Raw genomic sequence first — 12,318 nt, 5'->3', positions numbered from 1 at the left:
AATTTCATAGAATTCTACACAGGATTTGGTTAATTGATTTATTTAGGCATTAAAGCCAATCACAATAAGACCCGTCCTAAGTTCAGTAGTAGAGCAGCACGTTCTCATGAAACTCAAATCAATTGAAATAACAATTTAAAACACTTCCTGAAAAATGAAAACCAACTCATAAAACCGACTTGCTAAAATTGCAGACAAGCAGCACAGATGTCTACAACTTCTTAACCCTAGAATGGTAACCCTCTATTTCAGGTGTTACCTTTCACGCTTCTGAAATAGACGGTTACCGGGGAAAAAATGGGTCCTAAGCAAGACGGTGCAATGAAGGGTACCCATTTTTCCCCCCGGTAACCATGGTAACCCTATTTCAGAAGCGTGAAAGGTAACCCCTGAAATAGAGGGTTACCATTCTAGGGTTAAGCAGAGTGCATGTCAAAATCTACACAAAATCTATTGCCATATAGTTTCATCGCAAAGCAACAAAATTTGTGCAACAGCAATTTATGCCTTTTGAAGTGTGGATTCAAGTAGCTCCTTTGAGCTTATTTGGACTTTGCAAAGCCCACCCTGTTATTATCTCGATCAAAAACGGTGTAGTACTGGCCAATGAAGACATCTCCCAGAATCCACAAAGGACCAGCTGGTGGAGGTATGTCCAACCCCATGAAGCCACTCAGACAAATTGTCTTTCCAGCTTGGCTCTCCTGCATTTGAGAAAGAAACTCAGTCAGGCTGTGCTGCATGTTTTGGTCCTCCTACCACGCTATAAATAAATTTGCCAGAAATTCCATGTCGGCCGAGAACTTGTGTCAGGAACGCGAAAAACAAAACAAGTGTAATCTCTCTGGATAACAAAGCTGCCCCCTCATGACTTTGTAAAATCAAATGAGAATGCCATTGTTTGTTTTTCGGGTGATGTAACACTCATTCACAGAGTTGTATTGTTATCGAGCATAAGCGCGATCGCTGTTTCCCCCTGCTGGACAAGAAGCCACATGTTCTCACCTTTAGAATGTACTGATCTCCAGTCAGCTTATAGGATTGGCCACCCACATTGAAAGAGATGACAGGCAAGGATGGGATCTTATCACAGCTGATCATGTACTGAAAAAGAATTGCTTCACATTTGATTTTGACACATTACTGATCTGTAGGAAAATATTTTTATGAAACACTTTTTCATTGTCATACTTGAGTCATACTTCTTCCTAGATAATATGCACAAAGTACTAAGTTTTTTTTCCTTAGATGTTTTAAAAAATGGGGCAATTACAGCTCAGAGGACAATAATTTTGGGCCTCCATCCAATTGTGCTGCCAGCACATAATTTACATTGGGCAATACAAAAATTCAAATTAAGACATAAATAATTACAAATAAGTAATCAACTATAAATTACCGTATTTTCACACCTATAGAACTCACCACCTGAAAGGGCGCCGTCTCAGTTGCGGGTGTATTTTCAGTTTTTTTGTCATTACAAAAGGTGCTTTGTTTCAAAGGATGCACTGCAATGGTTGTGCTAGCATGTCACACATGTTAGCATGCATGCTAGCCTATGTTTTTTAAAAGGCAACAGGAGCAAAACTGATTCTGTTTTATTGACGTAATGTGTATTTGCAAAAATATAAGTCAAAGTATTCAAACATCTACAAATCTGTCAAAGTCCTCATCTTCTATATCCGACATAAAGAGTTCAGCCAAGTGGGCCAGTTTGCCAACGATGCGGTGTTCCATCTCATTGGCAGAGTCAAGAGTTGTCGCCGTGGGGTTTCGTAATAGTGATTTCAGTTTTGACGAAAGCTCAAACTACAGTCCCCGCTGGCACTTTGGACCAGGCATGGACAATCCATTCCAAATCGTCACGTAACTGCGACTTTGTATGGAGGGTTAGAAGTGCTAGGAGCACACGAAAGTCAACTTCGCCTTGCCACTCTGGGATGTTTTGAATGGAATTATTGTAATGCTTGGAATACACGGGCAGGCTATTCTTAGGGTTAACGTCCACTGGGTTGATCGCAATAAGTAGTGAGTTGGCAAGAAATTCAGTCAAGAGGTCTGGGTAATACAAAATTTTGAATTTAGTGCATTAACAAGGCGCACCGACTGATTGGGCGCCCCGTCCATTTTAGAGAAAATTCAGTCAAGAGGTCTGGGTAATAGAAAATGTTGAATTTAGTGCATAAACAAGGCGCACCGACTGATTGGGCGCACCGTCCATTTTAGAGACATTTTTGGACCTTTAAATGCGCCTTATAGGTGTGAAAATACGGTAAATGACAATAATATATTGGGAAGATAATAATAAAAAAGAAACATTTAATACTGTGGCCCAGTGTATTTTGCTATGAGAATACTTTTAAAAAAATAATCTCTTGCAAACCTCACATAACTATTTTGGTGCCCTGGATGGAAACATGTTTCCAATAGCAATCATCCTCTTTTACTAGATACCAATACTCTGGGACCTGGGCTGGCAGTTCTGGTAATGATAACTTTGGAATAAATGTAGTGACTACGGTCTCTGAAAGGGTTGGTTGTAAAACGTTTCCTAAAAGGATGTATTCTTCAAGTGTTTGAAATCTGAACAGGATTGATCTGAAAATTCAAAACAGTGACGTGAGGCCTGAGGATCTCACCTCTCCTTGGATGAGTGGAGTGGCTCCGATGGCTTTCTGCAGAGCTCGGACCTCCGCAGCTGGTCCGGTGATTAGGGACGTACCAGTGTCCACGATGGCCTCGCAGCCACCTTTGCATAGGCTCAGCTGGCTGCCCACTTGCAACCTGAATGGACACACTTGTAAATAAATAATGTCCCACCATCTTCTTTATTGTTCATAACTCACGAGTCCATGCGGATCTGCCAGTAGGCTTGACGGGTGACATTGACGTAGCTGAATTCGCCGCTGTAGTATTTAGGATCGGTTCCTCCCAGCAGCAGCTCACCACCTGGTTCAGTGTCAGGGTTCCTAAAGCAGAGAAATAAGCTTTTATCGTGCCAATTTTAAAATAAATACAGCACACTAAGTGTATTTACATTTCAGGGCTGGTAGAATTTATGAGACTTCATGTTTCGTAACTTTTTTTTTTCTTATACAGAGACAATATTTTCCCATGGACACATTTTGTAACTGGAATATTTCATAGGTAGAAGTAGCAGGGTTATTAATAACAGTCGTTACTTTCGCCCAATCCAACAATTTACTCAATTTTACTTTGAGTAGAAGAACCTATGACGTATGGATGCCTGTTTGCTTTAGACATTTAGCTCGGAGTGACGCTGTAAGTCCCGATATTTTTGTTCATGGGAATCCAGTCAATTTTCTGTTCTTATTAACTTATGTCTAATTTATATTCCAGAGGGACGCCGCATCTTGTTTATGCTTTGTCTTGTCCCGTAAAGTTTTATGGCACTCAGCTGTTCTGTAATCTAATTTATTTACCTTAGTACTCTACAAATGCAAGCGAGCAGTTCCACCAAAACCCTTCTCAAACACTAATCAAAGTGTAAAAGTAAGGTGCGACTCATTTTGTAAAGCGTGTGTATTATTTTCTCTAAATATTTGAAGAATTGTTTAAAAGGATATATGGCAATCAAAACTCAAAGGTTTTGGCATCCTAAAATAAATATATTTGTGTATAGGCACGCACACATTTATTGAATTTTATTTAAAGGTAGTGTTTCCCAACTAATGTGGTGCAGGACACTGGTGTGCTGTCATATTACAACATTAAAGTCAATTTAGTTTATAATATTAAAATCATAATATCAAGGGATTTAAGTTGTTTTGTTGCTTATTTTTACATAATGTGAACCAGAGGTTGTTTGTAGTCCATGGACTAACTTTGGGCGACGTTAGGCCAGTGTGAAAAAATAGACATTGAAAATCTTGTTTTGTGTTTATTTGAATACTGTTGATAAAACTTTGATGAGAATGACTTTATATTGTTAAAATAGTTGTACTTCAAGATTGTCAGCTGGTGGTGTGCGTTAAGATTTTCTCAATGCAAAAGTGTGCCTTGGCTTAAAAGTGATTGGAAAACTGCCTTAACAATTCAATGGGATATTAATGCCCAATGGTAGCATTTTTTTTTAGAACATCATTGTCTTGTATGACAAATTTCCAGGAATGATCAAAATAAGTGTCAGAAGTCATGTTGGGCTGGACCCCAACATGAACAAGTGATTGCTATTGTGCTCTGTTTTTGCATGTTACATTATTTTTTTTCCACTAACAGCAGGATTGCATACATTAAATTAAACCAATCGTTGCTTAAATAGCCTAATACACAAGAATTGCACACAAATTAAACAATTTCCCTTTTTTTCCCCGTCATGTGAGATGACATTTTTTTTATATATCAGATGAAAAAACTAACACTAATTTGCTCTACATCATTTCAGTAAAAAAAGGTTCCTTACCTGTTCAGGTAGAAGGAGAAAACATTCTGCTCAACTTTCTTCTGGCTCATGATGTTGTCAAAGACTGGCGCCACGGCATCCACAGAGATGCGTGGATACGCCATGCCAAGGATCCCATCGAACTTGGCAGCGATAAAAGCAATACCGGGCTGCTTTATCGCTTCCCCAAAGAGTTGCTTCTCCACTGCTAAGTCGCCAATCTGGAAAAAGAGTTTGCCCACAAGCTCATGATTTTCTTTCCCATTGCAAATTCATATTTTTGATGCTGCCGCATGAGTTATGCTTACAGTGCACGTGTCCTGGCTGAGATAACCCGACAAACTGCCGCTTCCGTATTGGATGGCAAAGGAGGTGCCATTCTTCACATAGGTGCTGGATTTAGCGGAGTTATATTTGTGATGAAGCACTATAGAAAGTGAGATTAAAGTGAATTAATACAATTTCCTAGCATGTCTTGAACTGCTATTTTAGGCCACTAATTACTTACAGCAAGCAATGTCGAGGAGGGAGCAATGGATGGAGGGAACCCACAAATTGGAGGATCCAGTGTCAAAGACCACGGTGAAGAGCTGTGGGGGAGTCCCGAGGCCAATCTCGCCATAATACTGTGCCTGGTGACATTATTGGAGTTATTACAATACTGTAGAGCACTCTGGAAAGCTTGTCAATTGAAATTGTAGAGCAAGGGTGTTCTAACTGTTGCCGGCTTCGCAGTTTCGATTGGCAGCAAATTATGGAAATATTCTCAAGCATGCCCAGCACAGGTCGCACAAGTGGTTAGCGCGTCGGCCTCACAGTGGGAGAACTGGGTTCAAATCCACCTGTGTGGAGTCTGCATGTTCTCCCCAGGCCATTCTCTGGGTACTCCGGTTTCCCCACGTTCCAAAGAAATGCATGGTAGGCTGATTGGACACTCTAAATTGCCCCTAGGTATGAGTGTGAGCGTGAATGGTTGTTTGTCTCCCTGTGCCCTGCGATTGGCTGTCAACCAATTCAGGGTGATCCCCGCATCTGGCCCGAAGTCAGCTGGGATAGGCTCCAGCACCCCCACAACCCTAGCGAGGATAAAGCTGTTCAAAAAATGAGATGAGATTGCCAGCACATGAAGGATGAGTTAAGTCTATATTCTTCTGTTGCATTTCTCAGCCTTAAAGCTAGATGGAGATAGTCACATAAGTAACTCCCCATTAGCCCAGGGATCCAAATGTGACATGTTAAAATGAATTCAGGAAACAGGATTTTTTTTAACATTTTAAAAATTATAGAATGTCATTGAATTTTGTGATTTTCGTAACTTGCTCGCTGTCACTGGACATTTTCACTTTGTCCTGCAAAGTTCGTTTCAATACTGTAAATATTTACACTTTTTTAATCTTTACCTCTGCATTATGTTGTTGGCCTTAAATCATTCATTGCCAAGGACAGTTATAGAAATAAAATCCATATCAACTGGGAAAAAATCCTCTGAAAAGAATTTGATTACAAGATTGGGTCAGGGACATCCGTAACATATATACACTATTGTATATCTTCACGTTTGACATATCAAAGTGGAAGGATTTCAAGTTCACCCGGATATCCTTCAATTTTTCTGCAAGTGGCCCTCAGAGAAAAAAGGCTAGGTACCCATAACGGATAACTAATTAGCCAGAAATGCACTTTGAAAGATTAGCTGCAAATCCAGCAGTAAATATAAGTCAGTGTGTTCTACTCTCATCAGCAATGTGATGGTGTGCTGCAACACCTAAGGAGACAAGCAGTTCAATTCACATCAAATATAACCATGTTTTCTTCAAAACCTGCCAACTAGACTAATTTACATTTCATGTGACACAAAAATAGAGAATTCACATCTGTCGACTCAGTCAAACTTAGTGGCAGTTCCTTTTTCGATAGCTGTTAAAGATTGTGAAATTTGGTGCGAGGTCGAAATTCTTGAAAGGATTGGTTGAAAGGAATTCTTTTTTTGTAATTATTTGAGTTTGGTTGCCATATAAACTTTTTTCAACACCTTACCTATTCCTTAAATCCCCTTCATAGAAATTCTTGTGAATAGAAATTCCATTCCCTGGTTCCCCTAAGCTATTGCAGGGTAGACTCATATTTGACACCAAACGACCCACACTCCATGAGTTGGGGACCTATGCCTTAGATCACCAAGCTATCAGCTGTTTAAAAAACATTCAATATTTTTTTAAAAAACATCACACTAGTTGTCCAATCGATTCTCAAACTCATTTTCTGAATTGCTTTAGCCTCACTAGGGTCGCGGGAGTGCTGGCGGCTATCCCAGCAGAGGCGGGGGACACAACCTGAATTGGTGGCCAGCCAGTCGCAGGGCACAAGGAGACAAACAACCATTCACGCTCACACTCATAGCTAGGGGCAAATTAGAGTGTCCAATCAGTCTACCTTTATCCACGGCAACACACTGGTAACGGAACAAATTTAAATTAACTTAGATTAATATATACAGACACACTCAAACATACGTTTAACGTAACTTTACACAAAACTGAATTCTAATTTTGGTTTAATTTTTTTTGTTCTCCGGGTTGACTCCACCCGGATGTTCAGCGGGAGTTTTTAAAACGAAGGCATCAAGAGTTGTTTGTTTTTGCCTTCCCTTCAAAATAGTTTCGAAAATGACGCGCACAAATGTCCTCACAATACGATAAAGCTCGATTAAATCCTGTGTCATCAGTTCTTCGTGGTGCTCGGCGATTAGATCATTCACATCTGCCTCGTTAACCTCCAGCCCCAAGGAATTTCCAAGTGACACGATATCATCCATGACAACGAGCAAGCTCTGTGACATGGGAAAATGCAAGCTCCGCGCAGTGCTCGTAGATATCTGTTATACACGAAAGAGATGCGGCAAAAAAGACAGTGCGCTACAATGATAAACAGCCTCTCATGTCATGGCCACCTGGCTTTCTCGCATCTCGAAATTTTTCTCGTATCTAGAGATAATTATTTGCTCAAAATTTTCCTCGTATCTTGAGCATCTCGTAGGTAGAGCTGCTCGTATGTAGAGGTACCACTGTAATTGCAAAAAAAGGCAGTGGCTCCTTAGCCGGTAACCAGTCAAATAGTCCCAGAGGCTATTTAGCCGGTAACCGGTCAAATAGCCTATATGGCCCCATATGGCTATTTAGCCGGTAACCGGTCAAATAGCCTATATGGCCCTATATGGCTATTTAGCCGGTAAGAATTCTGTGTGGGGTAAATAGTAAAAAACTACGGCTACGGAGCCACTGCCAAAATAATAGTCATTAAATCCCTATTCACCTAATGTTAAAATCTATCAATTGGCAATAACACATCAAATTTCAATAAGATTGGTTGAATGGTTTAGAAAATCCCCTATTCCATTAATGTTAAATAATAGGTTACCGGCTAAATAGCCCCTGGAACTATTTAACCGGTTACCGGCTAAGGAGCCACTGCCAAAAAAAAAGTGGTGACACCTCTTAGAAGGGTGGCTGTAAATCTCAATCTGAAAAAGATTGAAGAAAGCAGAACTGATTGTGAAACATCAAATAAGTCATCATGCACCCAAGTTCCCCCTTTTTGTCACAAACACTTTCTGATTTAACAGTGAAATAAATAAGATTGCTGCAAATTGAATCAGAGCTGGGAATTTTTCCAGGGAGACCAAGAGGCCAGCAATCACAAAAAAAGCAGTGTCATGTATGATGTTGCCGCTTTTAGCCGTCAGGACACCCTATCCAGAAAAGTTGGGTGTTTGAATAGATGCTTACATCAAGGTAGTTCTTTAGGGTTTCAGGAGTGGGACCATTACTCGCTGGAAAGCCCAGGTTATACTTGAGGGATTGTTTGTCAGCCACAAGCTCCTCTGTACTTTTTCCTGAGTCGGTCAACTCCCGCCTGATGGAGCGGAATTTCTTCAGAGGAATTCTGCAAAATGAAAAGCATACGGTTTGCTTCGTAGTTTTGCTTGTAACAACAAAAAAACAAGCTTATTGACAGCTTGATGGATAGTAAAGATGGGTCGCGGGCTAGTAGCAGTGTATGACTCACTAACCTATAATTCTTATCTTAAACGACGTTTCACAACCGTGTGTAAACTCAAACGAGTAAAAAGCCTTTTTATGGTCATACTTTTGTTCCTTTCAAATCTCTAATCCTCCCAAAAATCTACCACAAAATAAAAAAAATATCTCTAAAGTGTCATGCGTTTCAGAGAAACATTGCTAACATGGCTACCTCGAATGACTTAACTTCGAATGGGGATGTAGAACAATTTGATTTTTTCTTACCTCACAATCGCATTACTCGCCAGGGCTAAAGCCGAAAAAAGAAAGATATATAAGATTCTCATTGTGGCCGAAGACGTTATACAATGACTGAGCAATTTGAGTGTAAGTCAAAACAAACGACGTCGACTTTTATCAGCTGACTGGGTCATGTGAGGCTGGTGGTGCTGCGTTTGCGTTCATCGCACAATGGGAAAATCCACGACTCGTCGCAAAATGGCTGTCAGCGTAAAAATTGCGAGACACGGGAGAGTGTACCTTAAACAATTACATTTCAAGATTCAGCGTGACACAAAGCCAAATAATATGTCCACGGCACCCTTTCAGCATGTTGAAAATATTATTATTATTATTTTTCAATTTAGTCTAAAAATGTGACTTCATTTTACGGCTGCCCCACTAGTGCTACATTTTGGTTTGAATTTGAGGAGTGTAGTATCTGTGATTGGATGGGATAACAATTACTATATTTGAATCCAAAGTCAGAAAAAAGTATATGAATAACCTTAAATATTTTGGGGAAATTTTCATTTCGACAAACCTATTTTTTTTAATCAATGTTGATATTAATTAAAGTTCTCATCTCATCTCATTTTCTGAACCGCTTTATCCTCATTAGGTTTCGTGGTGGTTGCTGGAGCCAAAGGCCCAATGACTGTAATGATAACACCCAAAATCCCAGTCAGTGCATTAATCCATACATTACAAATAGTTTAAATATTGTAATATTTTCATTGCGGCTGAGTGGTTAGCGTGTCGGCCTCACAGTGGGGGTCCTGGGTTCAAATTCAGGTCAGTCTACCTGTGTGGAGTTTGCATGTTCTCCCTGAGCCTGTGTGGGTTTTCTCCGGGTACTCCAGTTCCCTCCCACATTCCAAAGACATGCATGGTAGGCTGATTTGACACTCTAAATTGCCCCTAGGTATGAGTGTGAGCGTGAATGGTTTTCTGTCTCCTGGTGCCCGGCGATTGGCTGGCCACCGGTTCAGTGTGTCCCCTGCCTCTGACCCGAAGTCAGCTGGGATAGGCTCCAACACCCCTTACAACCCTAGTGAGGATATTGCAGTTCAGAAAATGTGATGAGATGAGAATATTTTCTTTGTGTAGTACATTTTAATTTGTATTTGTGTGAAAGACATCATTTAATGTGACCATAACTAACCTCTACACAAAATGGGTTGCTGCTGAGTCCCTGAGCGATAAGAGTACAGAGGAAATAGCTAAAGCCATTGTGGTCTGAATATATTTTTTGGCAAGGCCAGGAAAATCATCACCAACCCACGCATGGAGATTGTGAACGAGGAATGAGGCGAGACATCCATCCTTCATTGCACATTGAAGAACTCGCTCCCCCTCTCCTTACTCCATTCATCTCTCTACTTATCTTATTGTCCAAACTCGCTCAGCTAGATGAACGCATCTTTGTAAAATTTTACATCAAAGATTATATAATTGCTAAGACATTTCTGACATAAAAAGGGCACAGCTGCGGAAAAGTAGGTCTAAAAATAACACATACATGGAGCTGTATTACAATGTATAATTACTCAAAATACCCAGCCAGCACTGTCGAACTATCGTCTAGAGTAGTGGTGCTTAAACTTTTTTTGCACAAAGATCTATTTTCAAGGAACCAACTTTATGTTATCTACCCCTTTTTTTCCGGGCCCCTGGCATATGCTGATGATATACCATATGTTCTCGCATATAAGCTGCCTCCGCGTATAAACCGTACACATAATCGTTGAATTTTACCATTTCTCCCGTATAAGACGCCCCTGATTCACAATTTTCACCTCCATATTCATGGTTTTAATAGGGAGTACAAATGTGTTACTTTGGAGGAAAAATCTTATGAAAAATCATCGCACGTGGTATTTCTGAGATACTGCATGAATAGAAAGGATCGTCTGCTGGATTGCACATTATTTGTGTCATTATCATAAGGAACGTAATATGCCTGTCTTTGTAAATGCAAAATATCAAATTATTCAATTTGAAAAAAGAAATAAGTCTATCTTGATGAGAACTTGCTTTTTAATGACAGAAATTAAAATTTTCTTACCAGAAGTTTAAGATGTTATGGTGGGCATATTGCTTCTAATGTTGAAGTATCTCGATTCTTTTTGATGGGTCATAATAATGCAATAGTTGTTGTCACTTTCGACCAAGAAATAAAAAGAAAAAAATCAAAGCAGAATTTTGTTTTATTTCATAATGACAAATGTACAGTCATTTTCTTTCTGTGTTCCAAAAGGGTGTTGCCTGCACGTAGACACATTCAAAAAGGAAGTCCCGTGAACAGTACAACCAGGAAATGTGTCCATAGTGGTCTAGTGTTCACCAAGTCTCTGTGTGCAATAATAGCATGAGCTACACATTACACAGGTATAAAGTCTGATATTTTAATGATCGACCGCAACCCCTTCGATCAGCCTTAACAACTACGTATTGGGATTTGGTGGCATGGTATGACATTTATAAAGGCTACTCGCGTCTGGCCAGTCAGAGCACGTTTAACTATGGTAAGATGCCAATGCCCTGAGCGAACAATGGCAGGCACAAACAAGTGTTTTTATGCAAGATGCATTTTTTTCTTGAATTTCATTCATAGACGTCAAAATAAATTTTGTGTAGCGTTTTATCTGTTTATCCTTGTTGGAGTAATCATTATTATAAATGTGTTTGCAATGAATATAAAGCCTTATAATATAGATGCTTACTATATTAATCAATATATTTGCTTATTAGGAATAGTAATGCTCATCCTAAATGTGTAACTATATTAAACAATATATATATATGTGTTGATCGCTTTTATGTTAGAGTTGAATTAATATGTGAAGCTAACGCTTACGCCAAGGTCGCTCTCCAGGACAGCTGGGATCAGCGAGAGATACAAGTACGCAAGGACATAAAACAATACACTGAGTTCTTGCTCCGAGGACTGAGTACTGGAAGATACACCTCAACCTTTTCCCCAGATGCGAGTTCGCAATGAAGATCTGTGAAGGACGCTTAAATTGTTGTTGGGTCAGCGGATGGCTATCAAGCATATTGTTTTAATTTGTGACGCTAGGTTTGCTTGATTATAGAATTGTTTTGTTTCTTGCTTACGCAATTGGATCGAGTCGATAACCTTGTAATTGTTTTGATTTGAAGCCTTAAATGGGCAGGACATAATGCCGCTCTTTAGAATAATCTTGGTCGGCCGAGCGGTCCGGATGTATTCTCTTCTTGCAAGAATTAAATGGTGAGATGTGACTACAGATGCCTTTTTTTATTGAAAGCTGAATTGGAAAAACCTAAGGATAAACTTACAATTGGATGAACCTAACAATCCTTTCTCTATTTTGAAATAAATGACTGTATTTGTCTTGCATTATGGCGTTTCGTCTCTGTCACTTTGCAGCAGGGGTAGGGAACCTATGGCTCGGGAGCCATATGTGGCTCTTTTGATTGGTGCATGCGGCTCTCCGCTAAACTGTGAGGTAAAATATGGGAACAGCTGTTGAGAGAGCTCAGTCCTGAATGCATCAATAGGAGCGTTACGTGAGGATTGTGGCGGCAACACTACCTCTAGTGTGGCTTTTATACATTTTTTTCACATTAGAT

At 39.8% G+C, this 12,318-nt stretch overlaps 1 protein-coding gene across 1 annotated transcript; it reads right to left on the bottom strand.

Moving 5' to 3' along the window:
- Positions 1–299: 299 nt before the first annotated feature.
- On the bottom strand, positions 300–8,890 carry ctsd (cathepsin D). Its single transcript, XM_077620684.1, has 9 exons — positions 8,707–8,890; positions 8,188–8,344; positions 4,911–5,034; positions 4,711–4,829; positions 4,424–4,623; positions 2,847–2,969; positions 2,640–2,784; positions 1,006–1,104; positions 300–704 (listed from the first exon to the last, which is right to left on the bottom strand). The coding sequence occupies exons 1-9, from the start codon at positions 8,766–8,768 to the stop codon at positions 543–545; spliced, it is 1,191 nt and encodes a 396-aa protein (XP_077476810.1). The 5' UTR covers positions 8,769–8,890; the 3' UTR covers positions 300–542.
- Positions 8,891–12,318: the final 3,428 nt, after the last annotated feature.

This window comes from Stigmatopora argus, chromosome 2 (genome assembly GCF_051989625.1).
Source record: "Stigmatopora argus isolate UIUO_Sarg chromosome 2, RoL_Sarg_1.0, whole genome shotgun sequence".
In the NCBI taxonomy this organism is placed as follows: domain Eukaryota; kingdom Metazoa; phylum Chordata; class Actinopteri; order Syngnathiformes; family Syngnathidae; genus Stigmatopora; species Stigmatopora argus.
This window is presented reverse-complemented; position numbering and strand designations above follow the sequence as displayed.

Coding starts and splice junctions, on each gene's coding strand:
- ctsd (XM_077620684.1), bottom strand. CDS start 8,768: ATGAGAATCTTATATATCTTTCTTTTTTCGGCTTTAGCCCTGGCGAGT. Junction 4,624..4,710: donor TCAGCCAGGACACGTGCACT/GTAAGCATAACT, acceptor CTCTTTTTCCAG/ATTGGCGACTTAGCAGTGGA. Junction 2,970..4,423: donor TTCTCCTTCTACCTGAACAG/GTAAGGAACCTT, acceptor TCTCTGCTTTAG/GAACCCTGACACTGAACCAG.